This window comes from Agelaius phoeniceus, chromosome 10 (genome assembly GCF_051311805.1).
Source record: "Agelaius phoeniceus isolate bAgePho1 chromosome 10, bAgePho1.hap1, whole genome shotgun sequence".
Lineage (NCBI taxonomy): Eukaryota > Metazoa > Chordata > Aves > Passeriformes > Icteridae > Agelaius > Agelaius phoeniceus.
Window position 1 is genome coordinate 14,942,077 of NC_135274.1, and position 19,112 is coordinate 14,961,188.

The window sequence follows — 19,112 nt, forward strand, 5'->3', positions numbered from 1 at the left end:
CTAACAATATTAGCTGCTGATATCTCCAGAGAGATCTAACTGACCTCACTTCCTTATTGCATCCTCTGCATTTTTATTGCTGTATCATGTTATTGCCTCATGGATATAGTTTCAGTTTGGAGCATTGTGCAGCACAGCAGCTGGCAGCCTTCTAGCTGGGTTAAGTGTTAGCTCACATTGCTTCACACCTGTGGGGAGGAGATGGCTTTCAAGCAAAGACAGAAGTTGAATGGGCAGTGTTTTGCTATAGCTTCTCTTCAGGATTTGGGATTCTGCTTTCCTATCTATCTCAACCCTATGTTGTGTCATATCAGATGGAATATCAAATCTTCTTTCTCAATTTACCTGTCAGTCAAATGATAATGTAGGAGAGAACTGTAGGATTTGATAAGTTGTTCTTCTTAAGACTGCAGAGTTTCAGGAAGAAGCTCTAACCTGTAGTCACATTCCTGTGTGCTAAAATACAGCATGGAAAGTGCTGCATAGAGTGGGAGTAGGTGGGGAACAGACAGCAGTCACTCAGCAGCTAAAAGAGCTGCTCTACAGTTCAAGCCAGTGACATCCTGCCATTTGGATGTTCTCTATGCTGCTTTTTCTTACTATGGACTGGTAGACCATTAACTTCTTTTGAAATGTTTCTGTTCTGCTTTGGCCACCAATACTTGAAAGGAATAGTTACTGTTCCAGCTCAGGTATCAAGGAAACACAAATTGTTACAGACCAGCAACTGCATAAATTTGATTTCATAATAGTTGGGTGGTGGTTGTGTTTGTGCACACAGGTGCCACTGTCACTTGCAGCTGGAATTGTACCTGCCCTGGCTGCAGGACTGCAAGTGGCTCCTGTGCTGTGGGGCAGGGTGGTGGTGGTGCCTGCATTGCAATATCTGATGATATCCCGTGACTGTTTTTCCTCACACAGGCTGAAGGAAAGGCGGTGCTAATAACAGGCTGTGACAAAGGTTTTGGACATGCCTTGGCAAAATGCCTTCATGCAAAGGGATTTACTGTTTTTGCTGGATGCTTGCTCATGGTGAGTGGTGAAATTGATAAAAATTTTTCTGATTAGAGAAAAACGCTTCTCAAATGAAAGCATCTTCATTTGCAGCCTCTATTTACCCTGGTTCAAGACCTGAGAGAGGTGCAGTGGGCAGGGATTGTTACATTTTCCATTGCTTCACCTGCCTGTTGTATCTTGTACCTCATTCCTGTAATTGTGAGCTCTTTAGGGTAGGGCTCATCTGTCAACTTCATGTCTGTACAGTAGCTTGTACAATGTGGCCCTGTTCAATGCTGGAAGCCTCTCAGAAATACCACAACACCATAAATCTGATAGGCCAAGATTGCTGTGGCACTGTGGCTTTTTGTCTTCCATGGCATTCCTGTTGCTGTCTTTCACAATGTCATTTTTTGTGGACACCCTCCCCAAACTCATCTCCAAGTTCCCTCTTCTGCATTATTAAGGCTCTGTTTCCAAAATGTCCTGGAACTGTGCTTCTGCAGCTTCTGTACAAGCTGTTCAGTTTATGGATGGCTGAATAAACAAACTTACCATACATATCTGACATCTTTAGGTCTGACTTCCTGTCACATGTATTTAGCAGGTGGCATCACTTGTGAGAGATAAGTTTAGACACACTAAATCTGAAGTGGTTGCAGACTCCTCATTCCAGTCCCTGCTCATGGAAAGGACTTACAACTTAGTGTTGTGAAACCCTTTTTATAAACTGGGCTGGCTCCACTGCCATGTCAACTGAGATTTTACCTTTACTATGCATTTTTGCTGTATTGCTAGTTCAAAACTCACGTGATTTCTGACCTGAATTGTTCAAAATCAATTAATGGTCACTCATTTCTCCATTTGAAGATGACCACATCAGCACAGGTGCTCAGGGCATGATGACTACAGATTTTTGAGTACTGTGGAAGGTAAGAACAAACAAGGGTGGCCTTCTCTCCCTGTGTCATTGTGGCAGACATTACGTTCTTCCACCACACCAGAAGGGAAAGTTATTATCAGCTGACACATTGTGTAACTTGAGAGCAAGAGAGCCCTGTTGGATTATTGCCACTGTTTGGAAATTTCCATAAGGAGCCTCTGTAATTCCTTCAGTAATCATGTCATTTGCTGCTTTGGGATGCCTGATGGCAAGTCAGACACTCTGCAGAGCAGCAGATGTAGGGAATGGAAAGGAAAGGGAAAATAGGGTGGCTGAGGAGGCTGTTTGGAAGGCAAATGCTAGTGTGGAGCAGAGAGGGACAGGCTCCATTGGAAACTCCATAAAGAAATGAAATGCTCCTGAAGTGAGGCCTCTTTGCTTGCTTGCTTAATTGCTTGTGAGCTGCTGTAGGTTCCCAGCAGGGTCAGAGCAGGTGTGGGGCAGTTGTCATGAAGCAGATGCCAGGCTCTTAGTTCACACCTAGTTAGTCCATCACCACTTACATGCTTTTATACAGAGAATTACTGTATCCCTGATGTACTACACCACCACAGACAGCTCTTTTATTAAATACATCATAACAGACTGTGAGGTGCATCAGGAGCTTCTTAATGATCAGGAGCTTCTTAATGCTCAGACAGTCAAATATAAAGTTACAGGAATAAAAAGAATGTTGCACGCAGGCTGGGATAGAACTGGAAAGGATCAAATGGAAAAGAGATTACATTAAGCAAGGGCAAGTAAGTCTACTGAGAAAGTTTCTGTTAATATATAAGGATTAAGATGGAAAAACCACACAGAAATAGATTATTAAATAACCTTAAAAGTAAAAATTACAGGAAAAGTTGAAATAATTGTTTTATTTTCATTGATCTTACTGAAAAAAATAATATTTTTTGTATCCCTACTACCAGCTGTTATCATGAGGACTGTAGGCAAGAAAAGGTAAAGAACAAGGGATGTTTATATATAAATTAATGTGCTCAAGTTCACCAGGCCTGGTGAAATATACTTAAGGGCATTTAGAGAATGAGCCATTGTGATTTCTGCCCCATGGGTGGTATTTTCAAGAGCACCTGGAGGCCAGGGGATTTCCAGAAGCCTGGAAGAGGACAGATATCATACTTCCCTTCCCAAAGAAGCTAGACCTCTGGAATTGCCAGCCAGGCAGCTCACCTTCAGTGCACTCGATGCAATTGCCACACACTGCCCTGTCAGTTTTACAGATGACTGCATCATAGTGTGATGCACCCTGCCTGTATAAGTTTACTGGGAACAAACTGTGCTGGGTCAATCTAATCTCATTTTGGCTAAGCAGCAGAGTGGCTAAAGGGGAAGGAATAGATGTATCCCAGTAAGTGTTTTGTCACAGTTTGTTATGGTCCCTCATGATAGTCTCATGAGCAAACTCATCCTCTAAGTGACTGCTATTTAGTCCCAGGACCATATCCTTGGAAGACCATATCCCAGAAAAGTTTGCACTCAGAAAAAAATATGCACAGAACCATGCAGAGAAGATTATAAGCCTTTTGGGGGACAGGGTTGAAAATGATCCTGGCAGGTCAGATGGAGTCTGAAATCAGTTGCGTGGAATGCAGTAAGGACAAGCACGAGGTGTTCCGCTCCGGAAACGCAGGAAGGCAGCGCCTGCATTGGCAGCAGGCTGGGAAGGAACTGGCGCACACGGAGCGAGGTGCCTGCATCCATGGGAGCTCAGCATTGTTCATGGCTTCCTGCTTCCCCCTGACATCTCACTGCAGTGCCCCAGTGCTTGCCAGGACCTAATCCTAAATCCCAGGAGCTTCCCTGGGAAAAAGCCATGGCTGTGTCTGTAACAGGGAGCCTCTCCACTGATGAACATCTGTGTGATCTGCCTCTCCTCAGCACCACTGCACTGGGATCCTCCAAACCAGAACAGGAGAGAGGAGTAAAGAAGAGAAGGAGAGGCAGCCAAAAGCTGGAACAAGTTGCCTCAGGGTAAAGGGTTTGTGGAGCTGCTGGGCTTCTCAGCCAGGAGCAGCCCTTGATAGGCACAGGGTGGGGTGGGCAGGCAGAGCCTGCAGGGTTGCCAAGGCAGGATAACCAGGGGATAGGAGATAGCTGGGAGGAAACCACACAGTCCCATTGAAGGCCTTTGGAGAGAACCTGGGCAGCAGGCTGGGCTGGAGCACGATGGCTTTCAACTCATGGAGCTGGAAAGGGGAAGCTGGGAGATTCTTTGAGAGGGCAAAAATCAGACAGCAAAGGGAAGTGGAGAGAGGCTTTGCAGGAGCAGTTGGGCCATTGCTGCCAGCACCTCACTTGATTTGTGCTGCTGTGTGGCTCCTGCTGGGGAAGATCATGAAGATCATCTCTGGGAGGACAGTCTGGCTGCTCCCATGGGAAGTGCTCTAGGTGTTATCCCAGCCAACAAATCTACCATTTTAAAAACAAGGAGGAAGTACCATATAGAACCTAACAAGGAATGTTCTTAAAGCCCCTGAAGACCACAGAACATAAGATTATGTTCACTTGCTTCCATAAAAATCTATAGCTGCTCCATTTGTGGTGTTCTGGACAAAAGAATTGAGCACTTTGTTTTACAGTTAAATAGTGGCTAAGGTGGTGTGTGCAACTATGAAAGTGGTCCCAATTTATATTGCATGTTGAAGTCAGTCTTCCAAAATCAATATGTTTTGTCAATAATGAGTAAATTGTAGCTGGGAAGGTTGCAGATAGAGTTACACTGGTGATAGGGGAAAATTAATTTCTATATGAATAATACAAACAATTTTTACTGGATTTTTAAGTTGCCAGCCTATGACTTTGTTTCTCAAAAAGCAGTGGAAATATTTCTTCTTTGTTTTATGAGTATTATGCAAGATTAGAAAAAAATGCAAGGAAAGTCTTTTCAGTGCTCAAATGACAATTGGCAGTTGCATGCAGATATAGTTACAGCTTTTTATATAGGTACAATAAATCTCTCTCTTTACAAGCTGAATTTGCTCCACTTTATACACTGTTAAGTAGTGGAAATTTGCTTTATAAAACTTGGTGAGATGCAGTAGCATCTTCCAGAAATACAGTGAGGCATCATACAACCCTCATCTGTTTCAAAGGGAATGTAATAGTTTGGTGACCATGTTGTTGACTATTTGTAACACCACGAGGAGATTGTTTTCGTGGCTAGATAAGAGGGCCAACACAGCCCGTTTGATGTGCATTAGAAAAGCTTCCAACTTTGTTTGCTGTTCTTGTTGTACTGGGAAAGAAGTCAGTTGTGAAATGACATGCAGCCGTGGGGCCAAGAACTCATTCCTACTATTGTCATAATGCCAGTGTAACTATATATTGATTTTTAAGAGAACTGCCCTGTTTTGCTCACGTTCGTGATGGACATTTCAGCTCTTTTCCTTCAGTACGTGTCATTGTTCACTGGACTGAAGGTGGAGATGAGATGTTGTATACTGTATGAATTAAATAGCCTGAGATATTTATAAAAAACTAAGCAGCTACATGTTTTTTATATCTGCCTGGCTGCAGAGGCTGCTGAGCAGGTGACTGTGGGTGGGTTGCTCACCTTGTTTGCCCTTGTGCTGTGGGAGGTGGTATCAAGTGATAAAGGAAGAGTGGCAGCCAGGCATGGTGACTCACCAATTCAAAACTTCTTCCTCCCTAATGAGGCAGAGCTTGTGATTCAGGGAATAGTTTTGTGAATTAAGTCTCAAGCCTGCTGTGGAACTGTGTAGCTAATCTGTGCTCTTTTCACTTTTATTTGTTATTTACTACCTGAGCAAGGCTCTAAGGCTTAGGCAGCAATCTTGCCTGGAAGTAAGCAGGTAAAATTTGGAATTTTAACTATGTTTACATTTGACTAAACAAAAAAAAAAAACAAAACCCCACAGTAATAACAGAATCTCTAATGATAGCAGTGGGATGGGGAGGAAATAAAGGAAAAGGTTGGGAAGGAAAGCAAAGCCATGAAGTTCTTATTGCCTATAGAGTGAGAAAAAAAAAAAAGTTCTTTCTTCCTTAGCCAGAATCTCCTTTCATGCCTCATGTGTGTAACTGTGCTGCTGTGTAGCAGATCTTCACTGAGCAGGTATTCCTGAACATCTGACTCCAATTTCTGTACAAGTTATGTTACCTGTAGAGCACAGAGACCGAGGCAGTGGAGAGTCACCCATGGTCCTCCCCTGCTGGCACAATATTTCAGCATGTTAGGGATGTGAAACCCATCATGAGGAGCCAAGAGCGGGGTGGGCTTTGTGGTGCTTCAGGGCACTGGGTCACTGATGCAGTTCTGGAAGTGGTGCTGGAGGGAACAGGAGGGTGGCACACTGGTGCATTGCTGCATTGCTGTTCTTTGTCCATCTTAGTGGGACACCCTTCTGTTCTGCTGAACAGGATGAGAATGGAGATGGAGCCAGGGAGCTGAGGAACATGAAGTCTGACCGGATGAAAGTGCTACAGATGGACGTGTGCAGTGACCAGGAGGTGGCTCAGGCCGTGGATTTTGTGAAGAGGACCCTGAAGGAGCCAGAGGAAGGTATGTAGGCATCTTTTCCTCACAGAATCCTTTCTACAGAGCAGACCATGCATTTACCAGGTCTTTTGCTCTGTGCACCACCAAAAGAGGGTTAGCAAGCCTAAAGGCCTGTGACAGTGTGTGGCTGGCAGTCAGGCTGTGCTGTACTCGGGTCAGTGAGGACAATTGTCTTGCTATTGATGTGGCAGCCACATGGAAAGAGACCAAGACTGGCTGGAGGATTAGGCTTTAACTGTACATCCCATAAAAAGCCATGAGTGGCAGCTAGCCCACAAGTATCTGTGTCTTTGTCCTTGAATGTCTATGAAGGGCACAGAACAGCCAAAGCTTGATCCCTTCCTTACACTCCTGCCACATGTGCTCCTAGCTCATGCAGACCTTGCAAGTGACCCTACTAATGAAGAGGTGCTGGTCCCTGGCTGCTTACTGCTGCTGTCCCCTCTGCTGTGTGGGTACAACTGAGTGCTGAGCTGGAGCACAGATTTGAACTGCCCCTGAACCTGGATTAATCTTCCGTCAGATTAATCCATGTTTTCAGTTTGCCAGGCAACATCCCAGAGGTGATGTGTAGTGGAATCCAGGGTAGGCTTGGCAGAGGTGACCTTAATCCACATGTCACCTTAAGCATGAGTCCAACTCATGGATCCCAAAGTCATGTCAAGGGAGAAAAGAGTTCTTTCCTTCTCACAAGTGCTTTGGCAGTGAGATGTGAGTTTACAGTCAGAGCCTGATGTGACACCACCTGACTTCTTCCCATGTGATTATGTGAGACTTCTTGCCCTGCACAGGCTTTTCTGCAGCCTCTGTGCCAGTAGCAAGCTGGCCAGCAGCTGTAGACACAGGCTGAGGGTGAACTGAGTTTTGACATCTGTGGCTTCAGGACTTCCGGGTTGTGACTTGAAGGTGGTTGCTCATCTTGAAGCTTGGATGGGTCTGCCATGGCCCTGGTTTTGTTCACAGCAAGTATGAAGCTAGTAAATAACAGCAGCTCTAATCTTCATGCAGATTACGTGAGCACACCTTTCCTAAAACAAGCATATGAAATGTAACTGAGCAATGTACCAGCTCTGATCCCACACATGTTCTCTCTGCATGATTTTTCTTCCTACACAATCACCCAACCCTCGTCATGCTTTTCACAGCTTCTTAAGCTTTTCCTGAAGAGCCCAGCAACAGCAGTGGTAGCAGAAAGCCTTTTTCCACTGAGTGAAAGTTTGGAAGGGAGCAGCTCTATTGCTTCTATAAATGCAGCAGTGTTTGCAAAATTGTGTGTGTAGCAGGGACAGAGAAGTCTTGCATCCCTGATCAGCAAGTTGGACTGGTTCCTCCTGTAGCTGTTTGCCTTAGCACTGTGTGCAAAGAAACAAAGGCTTCTTTTTAGGCCCATTGGTGTGACTGAGGTTTGAGGTTTCCCAATAAATAGTACTCAATAAATAGGTGCAGGAACATAAAGACTATTTAGACTGAGGTTCCTTGCACAGAGGTGTGGTTGCACACTGAATGTGGCCCCAGAGGAGCTAGTGCAGAACAGTTTTTGGGCTCTGCAGTTCTTTATACCTCTTCTCCCTGTGCTGCACACATAAGGCTGAACTCTTTTGATAGGAGTGCCCGTTTGTTTTTGGTCTCATGCAGTTCCCACTGTATTGTTGACTCTAGAAACGTAATAGTGATAAGGCTCAGCTCAATAAACACACTGCTGTCCAGCAAACAGCCCTGTGACTGGGCTCCCCTCAGCACTTTGTTCTGTTTGTAACATGCCCTGATCTGTGAGCAGTGGAATTCCAACAGCAAACTGTGGTAAATAATGATTCAGGGACGTTCATGAGAACTAACATCACAACCCAGGAAATGGGAAATTGTACAGAAATTTACAGGAATTTGTAAGGAATGCTATGCAGAGGTCAGTTTGTGACTGACAGTTTGTCTTTGGTAAATTCCTGCCAGATTTTCTCAGAATGTTGTTTTGTTAGTGGTGAAATTACTCTGAAATTACAAAGGGACTCCATTCAGGGTGAGATGCTGTGCTGGATGCGATCAGTGTGAATTTCAGTCATCTTGACTCACTAAAACTGTGAGCTTCAGTAAACAGCTGTACACAGCTGGAAACAGCCTTCAGGGAGAACAACCTTAGCTGGGAATGGGGCAGGGTTACTGGGGCCCATGTGAGAGCACAGTCAGTCTGCCAAGGGCATGTTGATGTTTTTAAGTGCAACAGGAGGATAAATTTCATTGCACATTGGCAAAGTATTGCAATTTGCTTACAGGACTATGTTTGGTAAAATACGTGGTTACTATCAGACTGAATCAATACAGGGTGAAAGTTAAAAGACTTTCATGCATCAGAGTAGGGAAGCCATGGAGCAGAAGCAGGGCAAGTAGCCCAAAAATTTCTGAGAGAGAGCTTGATAACTTTTATCAACAGGGTGGCATGACATTGGTGCTTTTGATAGCAATGTTGGAGCTCCCTGGACATGAAGACTCCTTCTTAGCCCTGTGTTAGTTCTTGGTAAGAGGAAGGTCCTGGAGTGGAAAGGGGTCCCAACTTCAACTGAGTCTAATGCAGCCCCAACAGTCCAGCCCTGACTCCAACATAGTGAAAAATAACCATGGTGTATGGCAGGACATCTAATGAGGAGCAACTCTATTGTCTTGTTCCAGCTTCTCTGTTTGTTCCTTGTGCAGTTTATGGCTGCATAGTCCCATGCTTCAATAAATCCATGAAGTATGGATTCAGCCCTACAGACAGTGTGGACAGTATGGATTCAGCCCTACAGACCTTTGCCACTGGGAGTCCTGCAGTAATCACTTTGAAGGGTCAAGTCCTTGCTGACCCACTAAGTCCTGACATGTAAAGGGTTCATCACAGAAGCTCTTGGGAAGTGCAGCCAATTTAATTTTGACAGGACTGCATGTGCAAAAGACATTAATTTTTAAATTCCAGTAGTTATAAAGGTTGGTTGTAAGCTTGCTAGCTCCTGATAAATTTAGGGTTGAGGGAAACCAAATACTTGGACTAAAACACAGCAGCTGTTAACCAGGCCATGAACGTACAGATCAATACCATGCACTCTCCAAACAGAGTTGTGAAGGGGATTAAGAAATCAAAAATACCTGTTTTCTTTCCTTTTTTTTTCCCTCCTAATTGTGGGAGAAAGTCCAGCCCCTTCCAAATTGCAAAATTCATTATAAAGTCACTGAGTGGAGACAAACCTGGGATCAAGAGGAGGCTTAAAAGAGAGCCAGATGCAGCCTTATGAAGCCCCAGAAGAGCATTTGACTGTCAAGAGGCAATACTTGTGTGGCCCCATCACTTTCCTTGATGTTCCAAACAAGCTCCTGGTATAGGAAGACCATATTTCATCTCCTTGCTGGATTTTTCTCTACAACTTACTTCTATGAAAGTACCCAGTTCTTTGCTAAGGTTTTAGGTTACTGTGAACAGCAAGGGAAGTGTTTTCTCTGTGACACTCTTCCTCGTTCCACTCTTTATTCATGTGTTTGTTGGCAGGTCTGTGGGGCCTAGTGAACAACGCTGGCATCTCAACCTTCGGAGAGGTGGAATTTGCAAGTTTAGACAACTACAAGAAGGTGGCAGAGGTCAACCTATGGGGCACTGTGAGGGTGACAAAAGCTTTCCTGCCTCTCATTCGCAGAGCTAAAGGTACATCCTGGGCAGTGGGGTAAGGCTCAGAGCTTTTGTAGCACAGCAAAGAGATGTAGGTAGGAATGCAGGCTGTACTTGGGGGAATGCTTGTGCAGTCCAGGGAGGGTTTCTGAGGATGCCATGTAAGCATTTGGTAGTACAGGCTATTCTTGGGACAGGCCAGGCACCTACACAGCAGGTGCTATCTTAAACATCCAAGATATCAGAGACTTTTTTGCAGTGTTGGCAGATATCACACAGACAAGGCAATCCAGAGTCCACACAGTGGTCATGTTTGGATAACTGCATCTTCTCCCTTCATGTTATTCCATTCACAGGTGACTTCAGGTAGTGATAAAACAAATGAGATTTAATGACAGCCATTTCAGATATCTTACAAGACACTGGTATTGTCAAAACTCTTTGTTTTATATTGAAAAAAGATATGTATGAGCAGAACTCTGAAGAGCTTCTTTATTTAGCATGTGTGGGAATGATGGTATAGGTGTGTGTTCTGGGAGGATAAAAGGGGGGTATATTAAGAAGATTGCTCAGATGCCATTCCCAGACAGCAATTAGCCACTAAACAAGCTCTATCTCACTACAAAAAGTATCTTACCCATCAGGTCAGCAGGTCTCACACTCCCTCTAAGTTACACTTAGGTCTGGAATGAGACGGTAGAGCTGTCCACTTGTTTCTCAGCTGAAATTTCGAGCTGCAGAAGGATATTGTGCTCCCTGGCTGTGAAAATGCTCTCTTGTAAAAATAGTTGGTGGAATTTCAAGGGCTTGTTTGTAAGTGTATCTGAAACATAGTGGACATAGTGCTGAGACACACACAGAGGAATGACCACTGCTGTCACCGCCCTGAGTCAGTGCCCCGAGGGCTGTCATGGGCTGTTGGTAGGAATTAGGACAATTGCTCTCCACTGCCCAGTGAACAGCAGCACATCAAGTCTCCCCTTGTTTGTCCCAGGAATGGCCACTGTTGAGACTTGTGGCTGACCAGCTGGGTGAGTGGGTTGTGCTGCTCATGCTGCAGGTGCAGAGAAAGCTCTACTCATTCTCTGCCATCCAGCTCAGGTCTAAAAGTACACACATGTGTTAGGCAGATGAGCTGTCAAGCTTGCAGAAAGAACTAGAACACTTGTATGAAATCACACAGAGTTGTGAGCTTTGCAGCTCATGACACTCTAGGCTGGGAGCTTGAGCCCTTCTCTAGCAAGACACATGGGTGAGGCACACTCCTGAGAACACAGAGCTGACAGTCTCGAAGATCATGGTACTTCCCTACTTGGAAATGAGGAGGGAAATGTCTTTGTAAAGACATGTATGCTTTGTAAATTCTTTGATGCAGAGGTAGGCATGTGCACACTCCCCTGGAGAACAGGGGTTAGCCTTGCTTGAGGCAGGAGAGAAAAGCTCCATGACAGGGGGTGTGTATTCAAGATTCAGATTTTACTAATCAGCATCGTCCCACTAAGTACCCTTTTACTGGGATGTTCTGGCTGCTGCTTCTGCAGCTCATCCCCGTCCCTGATGGTTCCTCTCTAGGCCGTGTGGTGAACATCACGAGCATGTTGGGACGCATGGCGAGCCCGTCTCGCTCGTGCTACTGCGTGTCCAAGTTTGGGGTGGCGGCGTTCTCGGACTGCCTGAGGCAGGAGATGTACCGCTGGGGCGTGCGCGTCGTCCTCATCGAGCCCGGCAACTTCGTGGCAGCCACGGGCATCCTGACGGCCGCCGGCATCGAGAGGCAGGCCCAGGCTCTGTGGGGCGGGGCCACCCTCGCCGTGCGGCAGGACTACGGCAGAGAGCACTTCGCTCGCCACGTGGCCACCATGAAGTCCTTCGTGGGCAGTGGCCTGAAGGACATGTCTCTGGTCTTGAATGCCATCACCGAAGCGCTCACGTCCCCGTGCCCCAGGAACCGCTACAACCCCATGGAGATGTACTGGTGGGTGAGGCTGCAGGTCATGACCCACCTGCCCACAGCCGTTGCCGACTGGCTTTACATCCCCGGAGCCACGCTGTAAACAGGCATCCCTCAGGCATCCCTCCAGGGCTCACATACAGGCTAGGGCTCACCTCTGCACTCCTTGCTGCTGTGTCTCCCCTGGAGATGCATATGCTTCCACTTTGAGTTGTGGAATTTCAAGTCCTGTGTTGTGGAATGCTAGAACTGCATGGTTTTTTGGTTCTTTTTTTCCCCCTCATTCTTGTTGTTTGTATTTCTTGCTGTGCTGATTAAAGTCGAAAGGTGTTTTCCTTTTAACTATGGAGGAAGCAGAGGAAGGTAAATATAACGTGTCAAATATGTGGCCAGTGTAATTAGGTCAGCAGATAAATTTGGCTTATTAATGGGCTCTTGCTTTTCCTTACAAGGGCAAACTGCTAATAGCAGAGCAAAGCTGTTGCTATGAGATGGCTTGAAGGGAGAAACTAAAATGGGAAACAAAAGCAGAGTTTTCCATTCAGTTGAAAATGGGTCAGTCACAGCCTTCCATTGTTTCCTGATACTGCCAAGAAGCTCTGCTGTGCAGTGACTGTCTGCTCTTTCCAGGGAAACAGCAACACTGCCTCTAAACAGCCTCATTACCTAGCTGCAAAGAAGGGTTCTTCCCTCCCAGCACTGTGGCCAGGAGATGCCAGAGCCAACAACTGGGCACATGATGGGCAGTGAAAAACCCTACTAATAATGAGGTCTGAGCCATCTCTCAGCAGCTCCTCTTCACCTGTTTCTCTCTCCCTGGGACAGGGTTTAAGCTGATGTAGCAAACAAATTTGGCTTCTTGGGCTACTACCTTACATGCCTGAACTACTCAACTGTGATACAGACATTGCCCAGCCATCCCCATTTCCTTCTGGCTGGTGAGGGGAGATGCTGTTGGCTTTTCCAAATCAGTTTTTTCATTTATCCTCTGCATTTGAACAGTGATGGGGCACTGTGCAGCTACTGTAGCCTGACTATGGGCTCTGGAAGGATGCTTTAAGGGACACATTTCCTATTTTTAATATTGCACAATGAAATCTCCATGTCACACAATCATCTTCTCAATCTACCTCTTGATAACTGATATGATATATCTTGCCCAGTATCCCAAAGGATCTCTTCTGTTGGCCACATGCAGGATTTCAATAATGTTTTCCAAGTGCATGGCTGCCTGCCATGCCCCATTCCCTGTGTTCCAGTGGTGACCACTGGTGGAGCAGCCAGTGAGCTGCAGGCACTGCTGGTCAGGCTGGGACCTGAGCCTCTCACTCTTAGGGACCAGCTTTTCCTTCCACTGTTTTGCCTTATGTGAGATTAAGTGGCTGTGAAAAGAGCTTATTGATTGCTCTTTCTTCATCTGCCTCTGCTAGCTCTGACTTGGAAACTGTGCCTTAAAGTTTTTGTATGCCACTGTCTGCAAATTCTTGGAGTCTGCATGCAGCCATGAATGCTGTGATGCCTTCAGGAGGAAAGCAGCTTTCCTTTGGAGATGCTGTCAAGGCAGCTTGTCTTACAAGTAACAACTGCTAGAAATACTGCTGTGCAGTTTGTGTCTTTTCCAGATCATCTGCACATGGAGATTTCCTGGGATTCAGGACCCAAAAGGATCCCACTGAACTGCAGCTTAAACAGTAATCACTTCTGCCCCCTGCACCGTGAAATGTGATTAATGTTAAGTAGCTCTGATTTGCACAGAGAGAAAAATAAATTGTAAGATTTTTGAAGCATATGTCTCTGGCTCCAGTGCTCATTTCTACATTTGTATTCCCACCTCTTTTGAATCTGAGGTTGGGATTTAATTAGGTTCAGTAATTAAGGAGGTGGTTTAATAATAACAATTAATGATGTTTCAGCAGGTAGTGGGGCTGTGGAGGATCAGTGAGAGCTGCCTGGAGCAGAATGGGCAGCATGGCCCATTTCCTCAGCAGAAGGCAGTTAGAGAGGCCTCTCTGTAAACACTGTCAGTGTTTGTATTTTGTGTGGTTTCCCTCGAAGGAGATGGTTTAGAGCAGTGCTGTGCATTATTCATTGCCTCAGCACTCTCCATGTAACTAATCCAAGGGCTACAGCTGCCTGGTAATAAGGATTAGCTCCTCTCATGGACGGAACGGAGACTGGCAAGCCAAGAAGTGTCCCAGACCATGCAAGGACCTCGTGGTTGAGCCAGGGTTAGGATTTCACAGCATGTGAGCCCCAGTCCCCTCCTGTGGCCCCTGAGAAGTGCTAAGGAGGGCTGTTAGTGCCTGATCTGGTTTCTGCCTGGGAGGGGAGCTCTGGCTGTCTGGGGGAGAGAAGAGTACATGTTTCATGCCAGAGAGTTGCACTAATAGGGCATTGAGGGCAGATTTTTGGTCTGCTGGTGAGTAACAGAGGGAAGAAAACTCAATTCCAGTGACCTTCAAAGCCTGAGGACAAAAGAGAGAAGTTCAGTGAAATCCCATGGAAGCCCATGCTCGTTGCTGCTGTAGTATCCTACAAGAAATTAAGCTGCCAAAGCTTGCCATGGCTTTTTTTTTCAAGCACCAGCTGCTGAGGCTGTGGCACTGTCCCACCTTTTTCTGCATGTTTCTACAATGCTTAGGATGGTCCAGCTCCTTCGTGCACCCCTTAGCCTTTGCAAAGTGATCCTGGTTTTCCCTTCAGATCGACAGCTTTTCTGTGATGGCACTAGGAGCCAAGAGGTGGCCAGTCCTCTGCATGAGGTCCTGCCTTGCACAGGGAGGTGCTGGCTCAGCCCTCTGCCAGTGGCCAGGGCAGTGCCTGGGCATGGGACCTTTGGGGTTTCTGCAGGGAGTGTTGCTCTGCAGCACCCAGCTCTGCAACAGTGCCACCCAGTGCACCTGCACACGGGAGGCTTGTTCAGCCTTTTGGAAACTTGAAGACCTCAGAAACTCAGGATGGGTTTATCTTCCTAGCTTAAAGATCCCCTTAAACATGCTGGTGCTGCATAAATAGCAACAGCAGCACCTGTGCTTCTGGCTGGGGTTTTGAAACACAAGTTTACAGCTTCTTGTGTAACCACAATGCTGAAAAATGTCCAAACCAATACCAGCAGGTTTCTCGGCCAGCAGCCTGAGCTCTGGGTGTTGGAGAGATGCTACAAATAGAGAATTTGTAAGAGAGCCAGCTCCACCTCCAGGGCCTGGCCTGGAGCCAGATACAGTTAATTCATTCTCAGCAGCGTTGGAAGGGCCACAGGGATGTTACTGATACAGCCCTATCATCGTCTCCCCTGGTGCTCTTTGAGGCAAGAGCAGACCTGTGTTTTCACCTCAAAATACTGATAAATAATACCTCAGCCCTGACAGCAGCTTATCAGAAGGCACAAAGTATCTGCATGTGCAGGTCTCCTGCAGCATTCAGTGCCTTCTCCTGTGGTGTCTTGAAGGGAAGAGCTCTCCAGAGCCCTTGGCAGGATGGCTGGCAGCATCATCCTGCCAGTGCTGAAGGCAGCTCTGGGCACAGTGCCTGGCTGAGCCAGGGTTCAGTGCACTTATCACAGCATGGTGCACTGAACATGCCTTAATTCACTGCCTGCAGGGCAACTTAATTTGGTTCCCTGAGGGTGCTTTTTCTCAGCACTTTTTGCCAACAGAGCAGTGACAGAGGGGGTCTCTGCCCACCCTCTTGTGCAGTATTGCTTTCCTCTACCCCTACAGAGAAGGTGATTGTGTTTTACCCCCATATGTATGGCCAGGGGGTACTCCACAGCCAGCATGGCACAAGGTTGTCTATTCCCCTGAGCATGGCCCCTGATATGAAAACTCTTTCTTGTGCAGGACCTAGCAGATGATGTTGAGAAGGGCAGTGGTGTTTCCCAGTTGTTTCCAGCTCCAGCACACAGATGGAACAGATCTGGTCACCTGAGATCTTCCTTCACTGTGTTTGACAAGACATCAGTAAAAGTCCAAATGGGAAAAATGAAAGAATTCTTGCTTTGGTTGTAAAAAGTGTGTTCGGCAGAGGAAGCAGGTAAGAGCTGGTCTGTTTTAATGGTTTAGTGGGGACTGAGATGAAGCACTTCTGGCCCTGGCACTGCTACAGGTTCCCTAAATGCCCTGAATAAATCACTCTACCTGCACCAAGCTCCCTTGCTTTCCCAGCTGCCTCTGCCACTACCCTGCCCATGCTGGAGTTATTGTTATAACTGATGCCAGAATAGGTATTATCCCCCTTCCCACAGGCTGAATTACTTTCTGTGGTAGAATAACAAATGTGGTGACTCCAGTCTTCTGCATGAAGGCTGCTACAAGTGGCTTTTAAAGTCCTCTGAAGTGTTGGAGCTGCAGGGAGGAAGGTGCCGGGGTGAGGGCAGGCATTAACACCACTGTGCTGCTCTTAAACAGGCCCCAAGGTTAACCATCACCCCACAGGCACCTTGCCCAGGGACCTTGAACAGCAACTTGGGGGAAAACTCTGCATGCTCTATTACTGCACACCAGAGCAATTGTGCTCCCAGGGCTGTGGGTGGTACCTATCACCTTTTGGGGTCAAGTGCTGGAGGAGAAGTCATTTTCCTGGTCAGACTTTAACCAGGGTTACTATGACAATCAGCCAGCAGGCTGTCCTCGTGTCTCCTTCCTGGTTTCTCCTTGCTCAGAGGTGTTGAAGCATACAGAGCACAGCAAAGCACCTTCCCTTTCCAGCTCTAATGAGAGGCAACCATTGCTCCAGGAAGCATGACTAAGGAGGGAGCTGTTGGGAGAGGGAATGCACCCTGGTAAGGCCCCATGGCTCCATCCCTTACTGCAGGGAGGGATGTGTCAGTCCCTGTGTCCCTTTGGAGACATCCAGTGGGTGTCTGGAGTATGGCTGTGCAGCTCTCCTCCCTGGGGGAAGCTGGTGCAGGTACTTGGCCTGGCAGCCCTCCAAAGAAGAAATGTGGGTCAAGTACTCCAATACAGCTGAGGTGCACTTTGATAATGAGGAAGTGCCTGCAGAAAATCTGCCTGGGGACTCAGAAAAGGCTTCAAGGTAGCAGTGGCCATCTTTAAAGAGGGTGAAATGGTGTGGTGGCTTGGCTGTTGGCACAAGGTGGCTTTGAAGAGCTGCAGGACACAGTCATCCATTGGATGAGTGGTCTGTCCATCCCAACAAGGGACTCCAGCACTGAGTTTTCTCAGGGCCAGCACTGGTGTGGGGATGGAGCCAGTGCTTTTACTGGGAGCTGCTGCCACACCATGTGCACACACAGGAAATGCTCCTCTGCCCATCTTTCTCATATACTCTCAGCCCACACACTAAGTCACAACCTCCTCCCCTCTCTGTTCTTTTGCTGTACACCTTTATCAACAAGCAAGTCCCCAAGACTCTGTAGCCCAAGAGCACATCTGGACCTTCTTTTTGCTCCACTGCCACTTTCACTGCCCTGAACCACACATGGCTTGCCTGGTTCCCCCAGGCCTTGGGGACCCCTGTAGGGAGTGGCTGCTCCCTTCCTGCAGCACTAAGAGGCACTGAGAGGAGCAGGAAACCCCCAGCTCCTGCTTCAGGCAGCTTTCTCTCCTGCAGGCACAAGCCAGGAGCTGGCTTCCAGCTCTGTTTGTGCATGGGCACTTACAGAATCAAAATCAGTCCCAGGTTCATCTATTGCCTCCCAAGGAAGTTCCTACACTCCTGTACATCTGTCCTGGTGCAAGAAGCTTTTGTTCTAGTCCATGGGTAGCAACCATTTCTCAAGAATAATTATGTCAGGGAATGCAAGATGTGGCATGTGGAAAATGCATGCATGTCCTCATGTCAGATCTCTTTACACTGAAATACACACCTGACTAATATTCCTAGGCTGCAGCACAGATAGAAGCATTTTTAATATTGTCTAAGCTAATCATTCCTAAGATCTCCCAACTGGTTTGAATGAAACTCTCTGTGAATGGCATCTCTGTGCCATTTCATACTGTAATCATGCATTTCACCAAAGTCAGAACACTGACCACTGAATTTATGTTATTTATTTTCTGTACAATGTAAATTCCAGTCCAGCAAACACTTAGGCCTGTGTTTCAATGCAAGCTGTGTGTGCTTGGGCTCAGTGGCCTCAATGCAGCTATTCACAGGCAAAGCCAAACACATATGCCAGTGTCTTTGTGCTCTCAGCCTGTGTGGAGGGATGAAACTTGCTCTTTCAGAAAGGGTATTCTTAAAATTCTCCTCTGAACTGTGGCATGAGATTGGGGGGACTCAGAGATATGGGATGGAAATGCTGGGCTGGCTGGTGAAGAAGTCCTTCTGGGGCAAAATGCTGCCCTTGGATCTTCCTGATGTACATATAAAACATATGTAAAACAGCCTTAAGGCATAAGAGTGAGGGATATCTGAGAGTCTGAGGCCAGCCCTGAATTCCTTGTGTGATTCCTGGGCTCCTGGTGCCCAGGAATGCAAGTTGCTGACTTGAAGCAGGCTCCAAAGTGCTCTGGCAGCAGGAGAGCCCATGTCCCTGCCAAAGGGCTTCCTGCTTGGCTGCAGGACAGCATAATCTGCAGGAGATTTCTTAATTGCATTCCTTAATATAATAGAGGCTGTTCTCTCTTTCCGTGAGCAGAGCTGCGATTACCCACTCACTAGAAATCTGTGTCGTGAGGAAGATGTAGGTTGTATATAGGTCATAGAAAATATAATTGTATAACTGCATTAAAGCATGCCTGGGCTAAGGGCTGAAATGTGGCTTAGCCTCAGAAAACAGGGCTGTGGGTTTTAAATAGCTTTACTTGGGCATCTCTTGGGCAGAGCTGGTGATGCTGTGAAGTGACCACTGTGCTTCCTCCATGAAAATAGAAAATCCCTTTGCAGGAAAAGCTCTCTGAACATGCTTAATGACATTTTTAGATCATTTACAGTATGTTTCAATAGGCTAAATGTTGCTGGTTGAGAAAAAAGCATAATGAACCCACTGGGGAGTGTGGGAGCTCTCCTCTGAGAAGGGGAGGCAGAGCAGGGCAGCTGGGGTGCTCTCTGGGCTGGGCTCAGTGGGGCACAGAGGATGGGAGCAGCACCCTGTGCTGAGCTGAGT

The 19,112-nt window shown here is 46.7% G+C and overlaps 1 protein-coding gene across 4 annotated transcripts in view; it reads left to right on the top strand.

Moving 5' to 3' along the window:
* The window catches only part of LOC129124449 (D-beta-hydroxybutyrate dehydrogenase, mitochondrial-like), a 17,569-nt gene extending 3,737 nt beyond the window's left edge, over window positions 1–13,832 (top strand). For 3 of the 4 annotated variants that reach the window (XM_077183979.1, XM_077183977.1, XM_077183978.1), the window contains exons 2-5: window positions 922–1,032; window positions 6,298–6,467; window positions 9,976–10,128; window positions 11,665–13,832. In XM_077183979.1, coding sequence (XP_077040094.1) covers window positions 971–1,032; window positions 6,298–6,467; window positions 9,976–10,128; window positions 11,665–12,146 — 867 coding nt within the window. In that variant the 5' untranslated portion in view covers window positions 922–970 and the 3' untranslated portion in view covers window positions 12,147–13,832. The remainder of the gene's footprint in view (window positions 1–921; window positions 1,033–6,297; window positions 6,468–9,975; window positions 10,129–11,664) is intronic. The other variant, XM_054639451.2, reaches the window with a different exon arrangement.
* The last annotated feature ends 5,280 nt before the right edge of the window (window positions 13,833–19,112 follow it).